The sequence below is a fragment of the Lissotriton helveticus genome, chromosome 9 (genome assembly GCF_964261635.1).
Source record: "Lissotriton helveticus chromosome 9, aLisHel1.1, whole genome shotgun sequence".
In the NCBI taxonomy this organism is placed as follows: Eukaryota; Metazoa; Chordata; class Amphibia; order Caudata; family Salamandridae; genus Lissotriton; species Lissotriton helveticus.
In genome coordinates, this window is record NC_136070.1 from 375,961,422 (window position 1) to 375,979,578 (window position 18,157).

Sequence of the window (18,157 nt, forward strand, 5' to 3'; positions counted from 1 at the left end):
CGGTTGAACAATTTGGCACAATGTCTGCACTTCAAATCGGTTGCTCTAAGGGCTCGACTACGAGTGCTATAGGGGGATCTATTGTTTATCGCACCTATTCAAATTCAATACCCTGGGGTTCAGAATTTAACAGGTGCAATAAAGATCACCTATTTGAATCTTAGCCCCATTTAGTATGAATAACATGTGAGTGTTTGTGCTTTCTGCTCCAAAATATGCACGCCTCAGTATTTACTCGGCCTTTTTTACCCTTTAAATTTAAGCAGGTTTGACCTGCCAAAATGTATCCAGCTGTGCCGACTTTACCGCACCCAGTAATTACGGGGTGCAGTAAACCCACATTGAAGTGCAACTTCAGTGCAAACAGACATGTACGCAGGGGTTGTTACAACCGAAGGCACTCACAATGTAGGCCTTAGTCGCTTCTTTACTCCACAGCAGAAACTGATATATGTACTCAGGAGAGGCTCCCTATTAGGATGGTAAACACGTATTACAGATATGTGGGTAGTGGCATTCAAATATATTTCAGAATCGTTTACCGACATTGTGGGTCAACTGGTATTATGGATAAAGTGGTTGTTTACATGTTGGTTAAAGTTCTCTAGGCTCTCGAATGCTTTCCAGAGTATGTGCTAATACCTGCCACTATTTTTAACGCCTGAACTGATGTGATTAGCCTGCTAGTATAGGCCAGGCTACTTTGCAGCTGTCCTATGAAATGATTTATCCAAGCAAAACAACATATTGTTTAAAAATTACATGGAGGCATCTGTCTGGCAAAAACAGAATCACGGTTTCTATTTTTAAGAAAGAGCTTTGACTGCCCATGAGCGCCATTGTAGATATTTACACATAAATTCACATAGACAACGCCAATACCAGTAAATAAGAAAGAACATAGTTTTAAAATAATAAGACTATTTATTAAATAATTATCTAAATCTGCAGCTAATATAGAAGTTTTTGATACGTTTAGTTTACAATGCTCAATCCATTTGTGGGTTCTTCATAAAGAGGTACTCCGCCTGTAGAGAAAAAAAATTATATTTAAAAACAAGAATGGAGATGTAGCAGATATCCTCTATAAATAAACTTCAAAAACGTATGGATACGGTGAACAGGTGGATCTATTTCATCAGCATACCTTGTACCCAACCTTAAGGTTTCATGTAGTGACATTGCAACTATTAGGAAGCGACATGGAGACATAGGTACATATTTATATTGGAAGTTGCACAAATTCAATATCTGATTAATCCCTTTGTAAATATTGTCAATGGACTTCACGAAAAGTTTGAGTAGAAACTATGGCCATTATTATTTATCAATTGAATACCCTTTTTATAATGACGTCTTATTTTGATATTTGTGAACAGAGCGATAGATTGTTGCTCCAAGTATTCTCACCACATCTGGAAAGCAATAGAATATTACTTGAGCTCAAAGATACGGGAAAACAAAGTGCCTATTCATGTCAAACACACATTCGTGAGAAACAAAATGAAAACATTAATTGGTTTGTGTAGTGGGACTTCATGTTTTCCGCGTGTACTATTGTCCACTATTACTACATTTGGGAGAGAAATGTACAGTTGTCATGACAATGTATTTACATTCTTCACGACGATGCATATTCCTTTTATTATCCTCAAGATGGGACAATCGTTGGTTTGCTGAAATCATTATGATTCTACCAGGCAGCATCTGTTCCTTTAAAATACATGGGCAGCTTTAATAAAAACATGTTTCCCTTTTGAGAAAGCATATTCAAGGGATGGCTGGTCTGTTGTCCCTTATAAGCCAATATAGCTGCATTCAGAGCTACTCACAGGTAGTCACAAATTGTGACTGGCCTAATTAATATTGAAATAGGTAGGCTGTTTTGCAACCCTCTGCAAATTACCAATTTGTGATACCTTCTATTAGTGCATATGCTGTATCGCAAATTACAAACATATTTGCAGACCAGTAGTTGTGCAAACAGCAGATCCCAGTTTGCAAATGGGTCTTTGTACATCAGGCCCCCTAGTTCGGATAACATGTTATGGAGTTTTAATCTAATGGCCAGTAATCCCTCTTGAAACGTTTGGCACTTTGAGATGACTACAGAGTGGCATATGTTGAACGTAAAAATAAATAAATAATAATAAGTATTGACGAAGCCAAAAGGTCAGGCACTTATCAGAGAATGCAATCCCAATCTATTCGCTTTGCCTAAGCTTGTTTAATTTTACTGCCGAAATTTATGGTTTGAAAGGTGGGTAGATTTTAGGAAGTACCATTGGCAAGGAAATGCTCCATGTACTAAGGCTTCCCCAGCTGAAAAGAGGTGCATAGGCCCATGTTACAGCCATGATCTTCATGCGCTCTCACAACATACAGCGTGTACACTTTAATTATGGCACAAGCCCAGGAGAGGAAATTCTCTATTGCTGGATTCATTTGCATTACACGTGACAATTGTATCACTCTTCTACACTTTTTAGGTCGAGCCTCAGGCATTGCTTTAGCAATGCTTGTTACGAGATATTTAGTAAGAGGCAACAGATAATGCTGCCAAAGACCTTTGGAATGCGGTTTATGGCCAGTGCATGTGAGGCATTCAAGCGCGAAGCTGGCATCTGGCATTGGACTTGAAAGCAGCAGACTGCTTTCGCCAGCACGCGCTCGGCCTCACTTCCTGCTCCCCCTCTTACAAAAATTAACTTTCGTTATCGCTCACACCCGATATGCTCGTTCCCTCTCACCCTTCCTTTGATGTCAGCTTTTCTTGTTTTAGAGCTTCAAACTAGGCTGCGCTGCTGGCCAAAGACTTTTACCTTTCAAACTAGGCTGCGCTGCCTTTTACCTTTATCTCAGCTTTCTTGTTTTAGAGCTTCAAACTAGGCTGCGCTGCTAGCCAAAGACTTTTACCTTTCAAACTAGGCTGCGCTGCCTTTTACCTTTATTTCTTTTTCCCATTTTGGGCAGCCCTCACTTCATTTTTCAGGATGGCTGCTAAATGCCTTTCTTTTGTTGTGCGCGGCTCGCCCAACACAACTTTTCCGAAATTATATATATTTTTTCAGCACGGCATGATGCACGTCATCTTTAACAATGGTCGTTACGTGCCTTTCTTTTGTTATGCACGGCTCGCCCACCTCTTTATTTATTTTAATTTGACTTTCGCCGTCCCTCATCAGTGTTTGTCAATGTATTCGCATGCACGGTGCGCACTATAAGGATTAATTTGAATTGTTTACAATGGTGGTGGTGGGCGCCACACATACCACTCGCAGCAATGGGGGCATTTTTCGTGTTCATTTTCCTGGCGCCCTGGGCGCTTTCACTTTTATTTGTTTGTCACAATTGCGGCAATTTAACTTTCACCTTCCCGCGGCACACACATCACTCGTGGCAATATAGGGTGCTTCTCGTGTTCATTGTCTGTGTGCCATGCGTGCTTTCAATTGCATTTGTTTTTACAAAGGCAGCAATTTAACTGTCACCTTACCGGGGCACACACACCACTCGCAGCAATAATGGGTTCTTCTCGTGTTTTTTGCGCCCCATGCACGAGTTCACTTTTGTTTTTTACAATGGCGGCAATTTAACTTCCACCGTTCTAGGGCACACACACCGTTTGCGGCAATATAGGGTGCTTCTCATGTTTATTGTCTGTGCGGAATGTGCGCTTTCACTTTTATCTGTTTGTCAAAATTGCAGCAATTTGACTATCGCCATCCCACGTCGTCCCCGTCAGTGCTTGTCACTCTCAGCGCACCGTGCACACTTTCAGTTTTATTATTTCCCTTTGCAGCCTCCAGGGTAAAACAAAATAAACAGTGCCAGGCAGCCTAACCCCAGAAAACCATGGCGGCAAGTAATGGCTGCTTGGAGTCTTGGTAGCTGGAGCAGGAATCTGCACGCGATCGTCCTTTATCTCACATGTTTAATTGCAGCAGTTTCATTTTCTGTAAAGCACAGCACGCTTTAGGAAAACGCCAAAGGCTATTTCTCCTGCTCCTACCTAGCTGTGCACACTGGTGTAGCCGAATAAATGCTTCCTCTCAATTTCTCATTTGACTAAAGTTGAATATTATAAACACTGCCCCCGGCACAGATTCTCTGAAAAGGTGGCACAGTCAGCATAAGGCAAGCACTGTAGCACAAGCTCCATTCTAGTTTTTTTTTTACAATTAACTTGTTTGGATAATAGGCTCACACGCATACTTTCGACCCTTCCCTGTAGCTCAACACACAATCTGCCCCTGCTCCTCAGCCTCTCCTCCTTCCTCCGCTGCTCCCCCAATGCACACACAGCTCACACCACTTCGCCACACCTCACAGACCCCCTTCCCTGCAGCTCAACACACAATCTGCCCCATCTCCACAGCCTCTCGTCCCTGCTCCGCTGCTACCCCCTAATGCACACAGCTCACACCACTTCGCCACACCTCACAGACCCCCTTCCCTGCAGCTCAACACACAATCTGCCCCTGCTCCACAGCCTCTCCTCCCTCCACCGCTCCTGCATGCCACACTGCTGCACCCCACACACTGCTGCACGCCTCATACTGCTGCACGCCTCATACTGCTGCACGCCTCACACTGCTGCATGCCACACACTGCTGCACGTCACACACTGCTGCACGCTGCTGCATTACTCACACTGCTGCACACCTCACACTGTCGCACGCCTCACACTGCTGCACGTCTCACACTGCTGCACGCCTCGCACTGCTGCACGCCTCACACTGCTGCACGCCTCACACTGCTGCACGCCTCACACTGCTGCACGCTACACACTGCTGCACGCCACACACTGCTGCAAGCCTCACACTGCTGCACGCCTCACACTGCTGCATGCCTCACACTGCTGCACGCCTCACACTGCTGCATGCCTCACACTGCTGCATGCCTCACACTGCTGCACGCCTCACACTGCTGCTTCTCTAACTCCCTGTTCTATTCTCTTCTCCTGTGCTGATCTGCTCCTCTATTCCACCCACCTCCTTCTCTAACTCCCTGTTCTCTTCTCTGCTCCTGTGCTGATCTGCTGCTCTCTTGCACCCCGCCTCCTTCTTTAACTCCCTGTTCTCTTCTCCTGTGCCGATCTGCTGTTCTCTTCCACCGCCTCCTTTTTAACTCCCTGTTCTCTTCTCCTGTGCTGGTCTGCTGCTCTCTTCCACCCCACCTCCTTCTATAACTCCCCGTTCTCTTCTCCTGTGCTGATCTGCTGCTCTCTTCCACCGACTTCTTCTTTAACTCCATGTTCTCTTCTGCTGTGCTGTTATGCTGCTCTCTTCCACCCACCTCCTTCTCTAACTCCCTGTTCTCTGCTCTTCTCCAGAGCTGATCTGCTGCTCTCTTCCACCAGCCTGCTTCTCTACCTCCCTGTTCTCTTCTCCTGTGCTGTTGTGCTTCTCTCTTCCACCCCACCTCCTTCTTTAACTCCCTGTTCTCTTCTCCTGTGCTAATCTGCTGCTCTCTTCCACCCCACCTCCTTCTTTAACTCCCTGTTCTCTTCTGCTGTGCTGATCTGCTGCTCTCTTCCACCGCCTCCTTCCTTACCTCCCTGTTCTCTTCTCCCATGCTGTTCTGCTTCTCTCTTCCACCCCACCTCCTTCTTTAACTCCCTGTTCTCTCCTCCTGTGCTAATCCGCTGCTCTCTTCCACCCCACCTCCTTCTTTACCTCCCTGTTCTCTTCTGCTGCTCTCTTCCACCCACTTCCTTCTCTAACTCCCTGTTCTCTTCTTTTCTCCTTCTGCTGATCTGCTGCTCTCTTCCACCCCGCCTCCTTCTTTAACTCCCTGTTCTCTTCTACTGTGCTGATCTGCTCCTCTCTTCCACCCGCCTCCTTCTTTAACTCCCTGTTCTCTTCTCCTGTGCTGATCTGCTGCTCTCTTCCACCCCACCTCCTTCTTTTACTCCCTGTTCTCTTCTCCTGTGCTGATCTGCTGCTCTCTTCCACCCCGCCTCCTTCTTTAACTCCCTGTTCTTTTCTCCCGTGCTGATCTGCTGTTCTCTTCCACCCGCTTCCTTCTTTAACTCCCTGTTCTCTTCTCCTGTGCTGATCTGCTGCTCTCTTCCATCCCACCTCCTTTTTTAACTCCCTGTTCTCTTCTCTTCTACTGTGCTGATCTGCTGCTCTCTTCCACCCTCCTCCTTCTTTAACTCCCCGTTCTGTTCTCCCATGCTGATCTGCTTCTCTCTTCCACCCGCCCCCTTCTCCAACTCCCTGTTCTCTTCTCCCGTGCTGATCTGCTGTTCCCTGCCACCGCCTCCTTCTCTAACTCCCTGTTTTCTTCTCCCGTGCTGATCTCTTGTTCTCTTCCACCCACCTCTTTCTCTAACTCCCTGTTCTCTTCTCCTGTGCTGATCTGCTGCTCTCTTCCACCCGCCCCTTCTTTAACTCCCTGTTCTCTTCTGCTGTGCTGATCTCCTGCTCTCTTCCACACACATCCTTCTCTAACCGCACACACACATACAACCACGCACACACACACACAACTACACAAACACACACAACCACACCACACCACACAACCACACCACACAAACACATATATAACCATACCCACACACACACAACCACACACACAACCACAAACACACACACACAACCACAAACACACACACACCCACACACATGCCCACACACACACCCACACAACCACACACACAACCACACATACAACCACAACCACACACACCCACACACACCCACACCCACAACCACAACCCCAACCCCACACACAACCACACACACAACCCCACACACAACCACACACACAACCACACACCCAACCTCAAACACACAACCACACACACACAACCAAACCCAACCACACACAACCGCAACCACACACACAGCCACACATACAACCACACACACAACCACACCCACCACACACCCAACCACACACCCAACCACACACCCAACCACACACAACCCCACACACAACCGCACACACAACCACACACACCCACCCTCAATCACAACCCCACACACAACCCCACACACAACCACACACACACACAACCACACACAACCACACACACACAACCACACACAACCACACACACAACCACAACCACACACACAGCCACACACACAACCACACACAACCACACCCATCCACACACCCAACCACACACTCAACCACAAACCCAACCACAAACCCAACCACCCCCCCAACCACACACACATACAACCAGACACACACACAACCAGACACATCTATCTATCGCCCTCACTCTATCTATCGCCCTCACTCTATCTTTCTATCTGTCGCCCTCACTCTATCTATCGTTCTGTCGCCCTCACTCTATCTATCGCCCTCACTCTATCTATCTATCTATCTATCTCCCTCACTCTATCTATCTATCGCCCTCACTCTATCTATTGCCCTCACTCTATCTATTGCCCTCACTCTATCTATCTATCTATCTATCCATTTATCGCCCTCTATCTTCTATCTATCGCCCTCTATCTATCTATTGCCCTCACTCTATCGATCTATCGCTCTCACTCTATCTATCTAGCTATCTATCTATCGCCCTCACTCTATCTATCTATCTATCTATCTATCTATCTATCTATCTATCTATCTATCTATCGCTCTCATTCTATCTATCTATCGCCCTCTAGCTCTCTATCTATCGCTCTCACTCTATCTATCGCCCTCACTCTATCTATCTATCGCCCTCACTCTATCTGTCTATCTATTGCCCTCACTCTATCTATCTATCGCACTCACTCTATCTATCGCCATCACTCTATTGATCGCCCTCACTCTATCGCCCTCCCTCTAGCTATCTATCACCCTCCCTCTATCTGTCTATTGCACCACCACAGCATCACTCGTCACCACCACAACATCACTCAGCGCCACCACAGCATTAATCTTTGCAACCATTCAACAACAACTGGTTCAAATATGTTCTCTCAATGTTTCAAGCTTTATTACAAATGTCACAAAAAGATGTTAATATTTCACTTCTGTTCTCGGATTTTCGTCACAATAAAATACACTGAACATAATCTTCACAAAAGTTATTTACAAAAGTTTAAGCTATTGCCATTATAAATTACAATAACTTTTATTTAAGTATTAATTATTTGAAATAATTAAAAGCCATTGTTATTTGTAATATTAATACATCTAAGTCACGTAAATACAAAACATGTTGCATTACAAATGCTATAGGTGTCACATTTGCAAAAGTTAAAAGTATTGGCATTGTAAATGACAAAGCTATTAATTTCGTTATTTTCAAAACCAACACATAAATAAAAAAATTGTCTTTTACAATACCAATAGCTCAAACTTTCCTAATGCGAGACCTATTGCATTGCAAATGCTTGTTCTGCTTGTATTCGTCTTGGTTTTTATTGACATTTGCGATTTTAATAAAATTATTTCAATACAAAAAGAAAAATTATTGTAACTGTGACAGCTGACACAGACTTAGGTATACATATAGACACTCAGTTGCAAATTACTCACAGTAGCCAAAACTATCAAACAAGTACTGGACCTTGGCCCGGAAGCGGATATAAAAAGCAAAGCACAAAGAAAGCTTTTACATGTGATAGTAACATGGAGGTTTCACACATTGACACGCAACAGGCTAATGGCGTGAGCTCGGAGCAAATAATGCCATGCCCACTAAATAAATGGAACAACTATGGCATGAAGGGTTTATGAGGAACTTTCAACAGTACACCGTGTCAACACCAGGGCTGGACTGGGAACAGCTACCAACCCCGTCCCCGGCAGATTGCTGCTCGACCGGCCCTGGGAGCAGGGGGATGGGGATAGGGGCGCTAGTAGCAGCACCGGTCCCACTTTTGTTACAGGGAAGTCGAATTTGCAGCACTGCTGCAAAACCGGCCCCCACCCGTACGACCCACTGGGGGAAACGCCGGTGCCCGCTACGGCCTGTCCGGCACTGGTCAACGTCCTCTTTGCTGGGGTATTAGAGAGTAGTCATTACTGGGACATCCCATTAAAAGAGCCAGAGGACCAGGCCTCAGAGCACTTGGTATGAAACGGAAAACTCTGAACTATCCGGACATGCCCGACTTTATGGTAATCGCATGTCTCCAGCATAGGCCTAAAGATACTAACCCAAGCATGTTGCTTCCTTCCCTATGCGGAGAGGATGTGTTTAGAAAGATATCCCTACTTTCAGATTCTGTTTATTATGTACCTGTAGCTGCAGTGCTTCTCATGCGCCAACACGCTTCATGGAAAGCCAGAGCCTGGTGTAAAACACAGGACAAAGAAGGCTACACACACTTCAGCACTTTTCTATAGAAGGGACTCCAAGGAGGGCTAGTCCTCAGTGAAGCACAGTTGATGTAGCGGGTTTTTCAAATTTATTAGTTTATTACTCGCAGAATCAAACTCCCATAATCGATAACAATATTAATAAATGTTTGTCGCATGTTATGTACTAAATCAACCTAGAATAAAAATGTAAAAGACACGTGGATCTAACATTATGTGCTCTATGTTGCATTTGCGTGTTCGTCGAATAATTATGAATTAATATTGCCTTTTGTCATTGTTAACATTAAACGCGGCTGCATAAATAATAGCATATGCTTTTATAAATGTGCTTTTGTCTCTGTCGAGTCTTTGCTTTATGTGCTTAAAGCTAGGTAATATAGACTAATGGGTTAACATTAGAATGGCGGGTGGGTAACAGAATGGTTTTCATTTCTCGAATTAATTACTTTTCTCTGTTTGTTTAAACACTAGCTCAAATTAAAGGCCTGAGGCCTAAACATTTCTGCTGAGAGGTTTTTCGAATCCTGTCATGCTGAGCAGAGCACAGCTAAACGTGGAAAAGTTTACCACAAGGACAATGGCAAATTCTTTTGAAAGACTTTCTTTAAGAGGAAGTTGCAGGATGTGCTCTGCCGTTAATCTACAAGGACGGGATGTTGTAGGTTGTGTTGTGCCTGCCAAGCTGAGGAAGCAGCAGTGAACTGTTATATAATGTTGCATTTCCAAGGAAGCAAAAAGGATGGCAAATCTATGAACAATAGGGGCTTATGATGTGCCCCGGACTTGGTCAAAAATGAATGACTTGACAGTGGACTGACGTGATTCAGCCAATCGGTGGCATGGATTCTCTTGAAAGAATTTAGATTTAGTTAGTTTTAGATGGTGAAAAGGTATAAAAACTTAGCTCCCTGGTAGGAGGGGGCTGCTCATTTTCCGGAACCAGAGATGCTGTCGGACCTTACATTTACGTAAGATTAATAGGGTTCTTTGATTTTATATTAACTCAGCATTATTCCTTTTTAGTGAAGTGAGTTAGCTAGGGAAATAGATTTAACATATGGAAACAGATTTTATTCATGTTTCTTGATTTGCTTTGAAATATCAGTTCTTAATGCTAAACCTGAATTAAAGCTGCTTGATTACTGAAATGCTAATAAAATAAAGTCACTTATTAAAATGCTAACATTGAGAAAATAAAATAGATTTTAAAATTTCAAGCTGGCCTTGTTATTTAAGAATCGTTACCATCAGTTTGGTTTATCGCCTAGTGACTTAATTAAATGTTCTTTGATTTATCCATGGATATGATGAAATTCTGCAGATGTATATAAATGTATATAGATTCCTTGTTTAATTAGGTCACATGATTCAGTTGCCCGATTTTAGACACAGTGATTTATGGGCCTTTTTTAGACTTTTATAAATGGTGAGTATTGTGGTATTGGATGTATAGATTGAGACAAAATTTCTATAGGGGCGCTGGATCACTTCCTTCCCTATGCGGAGACGATGTGTTTAGAAAGATATCCCTACTTTCAGATTCTGTTTATTATGTACCTGTAGCTGCAGTGCTTCTCATGCGCCAACACGCTTCATGGAAAGCCAGAGCCTGGTGTAAAACACAGGACAAAGAAGGCTACACACACTTCAGCACTTTTCTAGAGCAGGGACTCCAAGGAGGGCTAGTCCTCAGTGAAGCATAGGGATGTGTCATTGCCCAATCTGACACTCACACGAAGATTGACCTAAAAGAAAGCAAAATAGTCATGGCATTTTGGAACAAGCACTGGCAAAGCCAATGTGTCTGGCTTGCATTTTGAGTCCTGACTAAAACATTTAAAAAGTGTGCTGCAGTGAAAACCCCCCCCAAAAAAACGATTGACACTATGCGACAAAATTTCTATAGGGGCGCTGGATCAAATCTCTGGTAGCAGAGGATGGTTACTATGGTAACGAACATGCTACATGGTAATTACATAGGACACATGACTAAAACATGTTTAGTTTGTTAAGTTGTTATATGTTGTCATAAAGGGTTTTTCCAGCAGTGTGAAAAATTCCTGTGGTTTGCTGGCAAAGTAGTGTAACAGGTGAAGTTACACAGTGCATTTGTCTGTTTCAAAACGGCGGTATTAACATATCGCTAGTGTTGTGGACGTACAACACAAGTTTAGGGATTTTAGGTATGTTAGGTTAAATGTATAGTAAGGATTGTCTATGAAATTGTAGCTTTGAGTATAGGGACTTGGTGCCTGTTTTAAAACTCTCAGTGAAAAGAATAGTAGATATTTCTAAACTTGAGTGAAGGGTAAGGAAGCGTCGTCTATCTTACTGGCGATTCTGGATTACTACGGTTGGTTAGAGTCCTACCGAGTCTTCATGTATGAATGTTTTAGGGTTTTCTGTTTGAAAGTGCGTGAATGATTTGTAATATCAATCGAGTTACATTTTGAATTGCTACTGTATGTACATTCAATCGGAAACACGTTTGGTTATTACCTGCTAGAAGGGTAGGGTAAGAATTGCTCTATTAGCGATTGAGATTATTCTGTGAGAATAGCGTCGTCTATTTCACGCTGAGAATACTTGAATGGGTGTGTAAAAACTATCACTATGTTTAGCGAAACAGGCAGATGGTTTGTTTTTCCGTAGTTACTAACTGAGTTTTATCGAAAAGAATTGTTTAAAATGGCTCTGTGAAAATATTTTGCGAAGGAGGGGTGAGTTACGAAGTGAGAGACAGTGAAGCTGCAGCGGTAGTATACGTCACAGGGTTCGCGCTGTGATTGGCTAACATACGTCACAGCAAGAGCACTGATTGGCTCACTTGACTAAGACGAGCTGAAAGCTGATTGGTCCTTTCTGAAAACACTAATACTATTGGTTGAGTAAGGTGGTGACGTAGCTCAACCTGATTGGCTTGTTAGTGAGTTTCGCGCACGGATTGGTCAGAGTAGCGGAACAACAAAGAAATATTTACGATCTTTTTCAAACCGAACGGAAAGGTTTTAAACATGAGCTATTTGGTACAGAAAGGAAGAAAAGAAACTAAATTGGTTTCAAAAATTAAAAAAATATGATTAATCCTGACAAGAAAGTTGAAACGCGTGGTGGAAAATTACTTCATAAGTACAAAACACCCGCGGCATATATGGAAGGTGAATTTGGTTATCATACCTGTCTCTGGTTTGATAATTGGATGCAATATACTAAAAATGATGGTGTATTAGCATGGCCAGAAGATGTATCATTTAATATTAAAGTTTTGAAAAATTTAAGAGAAAAAATGATGGCTCTTGTGCCAAACCCAAGACCTACTCAATTTGAAGCCTTAGTAGCTTGGGAAATTGAGATGTATGAACTTGAACGAGAAACCAGAAATTTATCTGCAGGCATTAAAACAAACATTAACAGGGAAACTCATGAAGAAAGGGTACGGCGTTGGAGGAAAGCAGTAATGACTGATGGTCTTTACCTAGTAAGAATGATGATTACTGAAACACCAGGTCAAAAGGAAACTCAAAAGAAAAATAATATTGATGAAGAATTAGATGATATGGTTTTGGAAGAACTTTATACGACTAAACGTAAACCGCCACCATATCAAACAGTTACTCAGTCTACACCAAGAGATTCAGAAACAATTCCGAGTGCACCTTCACCTTCTAGAGAAGAATCACCCAGATTTTTAAGACTACCCGACAGAGTAGGGACACAAAATAATTCCAGAGCATCACCAGAAAATATGAGTTATCATGAAATGGCAGAACAGAGAAATATGTCAGAATACCTAAGGGCAAAGAAGAATTAATACAGCAGTTAACTAAAAGCATGGAAGCAGTGACAGTACCAGTAACAATTGGTCCTGTTGTACCAGTTTTTGATCAGAATGAAAGCAAAAATTCACATTCAGCTCTGACTGTTCCATTAAATGCGGAAATTCAAAAAGTGGCTGAAAAACTTTACTCTGAATTAACAGAAATGCATAGAGAAAAATCAATGATGCCAGATTTAACTTTTTTTTTAATTTTAAACTTTTATTGAAACAAAAACAGAACAACACAACAAATATCACAAGGCAATAAGGACGATCAATTAGCATGTCATGGGTCCGCGCAGAGGGCGCTCCATTGCAACATCATGTATCATATCAGCAGGATAAAAAGGAAAAATGGGGGGGGGCAGCGAGGAGAGAAGCAATAAGACATAAAACCAATAACCGGAATGTCAATCATGGGGACAAATCGACAGCCGGATACAAAGCATGTGGGGGGGTGCAAATATCTCCACGATAGGAGTTCCACTGTCACCAAATTCTACTCCATTTCTTGGGTCGACCACGCAATAGATATACAGTCTTCTCCCTAAACATGCACCAGTCCATGTTTTCCTTCCAGGACGAAACTGTTGGTGACCTGTTGGAACCCCACAGCTGTGCAATATCACGTTTCGCAATCATACTCCCCAGGGTCGCCCAGGTAACCTGGGCCGTATTGTAGTCATTTGGTTCCCAGACATTGAGAAGGCAACGCCTGGCTTCGGGAAGCAGGGTGACACCAGTCACCCTTTCCATCACAGAATGTACACCAGACCAGAATTTACACACCACCGGGCATTCCCACAGAATATGGAGGAAGGTGCCTTGCATACCGCATCCACGCTTACACCGATCATCTTCAGAAAAACCCATGCGAACCAGACTCGGACCAGTGACATACACACGATGGAGGATCTTGAGCTGAACGAATCGGAGGCGAGCTGGGATGGCGACCTCTTTAGGTGAGGACAAGGCAGATTGCCAGTCCTCATCATCTAATTCCAGGCCATCAGCGGTCCACGAGGCCCTAAGGCGCACAAGCAGATCGGCCCTTTTGTTAATGAGCTTCTTATAAGTCAGGGAAATCGTACTATCAGGTACATGTCCGTCAAGTAAACGATCTTAAAGGGGAGAAGATTCAGGTAGATCCGTACCCACAGTGTAGACCGACAAAAGAGCATGTCGGACCTGCAAATAGCGAAAATATTCTCTGTCCCCTAGTTCGTATTCAGCCTGTAGCACCGCAAAGGACTTCACATCTCCTTTGGACCAAAGATCCCCCACCTTGCTAATGCCAATCATGTCCCATTTATCAAATCCTTTCGTTCGCCACAAATTGCCCATACATTCAGAATCATACAGGGGGGTCGCTCGAGTGAATCTGTCACGCCATCCAAAAGCCGCAGTCGCATCATGCCACACTCTCACCGCTATCCTAGTAGGTCCAGTCAGCGAGCCACAAAGCCTACGGGAATAAAGCGTCCTGGTGAAATCCCCACCCGACAAAAGGTGTTTATCCATTTCAAAAGCCGGGGCCGGGCCGGGGGCATACGTCGCATGGTTAACCACGCTCAGCTGGGAAGCCCAATAGTAGCGCCTGATGTCAGGAAGTGCGATACCTCCGTCATACCACGGAAATGTAAGCTTAGACAGGGCAATGCGCACACGTCCGTCCCAGACAAGTCGCCTTTGTAGGCCCTCCACCTCACGAAAATACCGAGAGGGAACAAAATCAAACGAGTTCTGGAGAGCATACAGAAATCTGGGCAGCGACATCATTTTAAATAGAGCCGCACGACCCAACGGGGACAACGGCAACTGACGCCAGCGAGCGACATCCATCTTCAATCTTTGAAGAGGAGGTAGCAAATTGCGGTCATAGCGAACGGTGGCATCTAGGGAGATGTAGATCCCCAAGTATTTAAAACCAGTCTCAGCCACCTGAATAGGACATCTACGAGGCAAGGGGGGGAGACCCCCAGCCAAAACGTAGACACAAGATTTGGTCCAATTAATGACGAGACCCGAGTTCTTCCCGAAAGAGGTAAGAACATCGAAAAGCACATTTAGAGATTTCCGAGGGGAGGTAAGGTATAGGAGGATGTCGTCCGCGTAAAGCGAGACACGATCCTCAAAGTCAGGAGACCACCGAATGCCCTTTAAGGAAGGCTCCCAACGGAGCCACTCAGCCAGCGGTTCCAATGCGAGGGCAAAGAGTAACAGAGACAGCGGGCACCTTACCATTGACCACCACTTGAGCCAGGGGCTTCTCATAAAGAAGTTTAACCCATGCAATGAACCCCGGGCCGAACCCAAACTTCGAAAGGGCAGCCCAAAGATAGGGCCACTCAATGGTATCAAAAGCCATCGTAGCGTCAAGGGAAACCAAAATGGCCGACTCAGTGAGCGTCGTAGCCCTCGCGAGAACTCCATGGAGTCTCCGCAGATTAAGGGCGGTGTTGCGATGCGGGATGAAACCGGACTGATCCGGATGGACCAGGTCCCCAATCACAGCAACCAAGCGATTAGCCAACAACTTAGCGAGAATTTTGGGTTCGGCGTTAAGCAGTGAAATGGGTCTGTACGAGGTACAGCGATCACGAGGCTTGCCCTCCTTATGGAGAACCACAATGGTAGCAAGTCGCTGATCTGCGGGCAGGGCGCCAGAGTCCAAAGACTCCAGAAACATCTCCTTTAAGTAGGGCGCCACGGTATCGGGTCGTAGTTTATACAATTCAATAGGTAAGCCATTGGGACCCATCGCCTTGCCAGATCGAAGGGAACGGATGGCACTCGCAATCTCATCAACCGTGATAGGCGCGTCCATGAGGTCTCTGTCGTCTTCAGAAAGACAGGGCAACGCAATGTCCCGAAGCAGTAACCGGGAATCATCCTCGTCTCTGTCAGAGACCGAGGCGTACACAGTCTGAAAATGGCCAACAAAACAATCAACGATCCCCGCAGGCTCCGTAACACGCTCACCATCCAGCCGCTCAATCACCGGGACCACACGATTCTCCCTCTCTTTCTTATCCAGCCAAGCAATCAATTTACCAGCCTTGTCCCCCACATCATACAACCGGCCCTGTTGCTCACTGTACATTGCCTTTGCCGCATCGGTGACCAGGGCTTTGTAGTCAGCCTGCTTCAGACTGAGGGAATGCGATGCCAAACGGGTCACCCCAGAACCAAGTTCATTCTCAAGTGCAGTGATATCATTTTCAATACGCACAATTTCCTCATTTTTAGCCTTCTTAGCAGCAGCAATAAGTGACAGTGACTGCCCTCGAATAACTGTCTTGAAGGCCTCCCACAAAGAAACAGATGAAGAAACAGACCCCACATTATCAGTGAAATAATGGTCAATAGCTTTCACTAGTTCAGAACGGGTCTTAGGGTTACGGAAATACCAAGGGTTGATGGGGGCCACCCTGCCCGCATTACCAACTCCAGCCCGAAACCGAAGCCACAGAGGAGAATGGTCAGATATACCCCTAGGAAGATGACGAACGTCATCAATGCAGGAGGACTGGGCTGATGGCATCAGGAAATAATCAAGCCTGGAGAGACTACCATGAGCCCCGGAATGGAAGGTATACTGAAGCTGTGTGGGATGCATCAGTCTCCAGCTATCGATGAATCCAAAAGTTTCCAGGAAATCACTAAGCCACATCTGAGACCTGACCAACTCCCGGGGGGGAGAACGGTCAGCAGTACCAGAGACCACGGAGTTAAAATCCCCACCAAGAATAAGAGGATCCTCAGGTAGCCCTAGGATAACCGTACCCAAATCAACATAAGTCGGGGCCTGTAGGCCCGGAGGGACATAGATAGAAAGAATGGAGAGAGTCTTACCCTCCCATCTACCCGTGAGGACGGCATAGCGCCCCCTATCGTCAAGTATCACGTCATCGATCTCGAAAGGGAGGGAGGACCGGATAAGGATGCCCACCCCCCCCGGGAACCAGAAGTGAAACCAGAGTGAGCGACTAAGCGATAACCCCGCCTATTCAAGGCGTGACACACGTTGCCAATCAGATGTGTCTCCTGCAGGAGAACAACATCAGGAGAATGGCGTCTGAGGAACTGCAGGACCACCCCCCGCTTTATCCTGTCTCCCAACCCATTAACATTCCAGGACAACAGTTTCAACCCACTGCCCCCCATCCCGGAGAATGAAGCAGGGAACCCCACACACGAACCCAAAATACATGAGCAAAGAAAGAGAAACAGTACGAAGCCTTGTGACAACAAAAAACACACACATTCCCCCCCACCACCCCCCAACTGAACCCCGTTACAAAGCCCCCCACCCTGCACCCCTGCTTACGACTCAAAAGCCACCCCAACTTGCAGTGTGCCTGTCGCCCGAAAATAACTACTCTACACAAAGAACCCAGGAGGAGAACGAGTTCCCAGTAGCCCCGCCACCCTCAGGCACAATCAATAAAATAGAAACAAAAGAACCAAAGTCCAAACTCAGCCGAAAGGATTGGGAAGTTCAAACACCAGGGTCCACAGCATCATTCCTGTTCCGACACGCCACCTTCGGCTCCACCGGGGTGCTCAGTACGATCATCCCTTTTGGGTAAGGAGTCAAGCCAGTCATTAACACCGTCCGGTCGATCAAAGAAAAACGTTCGTTCACAATGTTCCACACGGAGCCTGGCCGGAAACAATATAGCGTACTTGAGTCCCAGGTCCCTCAACCGCCTCTTGGCTCCCTGAAACCCCATCCTCTGCCGTTGTACAAATGGGGTAAAGTCCGGATAGAAGTTGACTGTGGAATTTTCGAACTTCAACGGGCCTTTGTCCCGAGAAGCCTGCAGGATAGCGTCCCTGTCCCTGAAGTGGAACAATCTGGCCACAATGGGTCTCGGGGGGGCCCCAAGCTGAGCCTTTCCCCCGGGAACCCTGTGAGCTCGCTCAACCGCAAAAAAATGTGTGAGCCCGGAGGGGACAAGATGGTTAGAGACCAGATCTTCCACTAGGAGGTCAGTAGCAGTAGGATCGGAAGTCTCAGGAACACCAATAATGCGCACGTTGTTGCGACGG

The 18,157-nt window shown here is 45.3% G+C and overlaps 1 protein-coding gene across 2 annotated transcripts in view; it reads right to left on the bottom strand.

The window, feature by feature from the left end:
* Positions 1-904: 904 nt before the first annotated feature.
* AK7 (adenylate kinase 7) overlaps positions 905-18,157 on the bottom strand; it is a 344,520-nt gene continuing 327,267 nt past the window's right edge. For both annotated transcript variants that reach the window (XM_078660128.1, XM_078660127.1), the window contains exon 18: positions 905-1,028. In XM_078660128.1, coding sequence (XP_078516254.1) covers positions 990-1,028 — 39 coding nt within the window. In that variant the 3' untranslated portion in view covers positions 905-989. The remainder of the gene's footprint in view (positions 1,029-18,157) is intronic.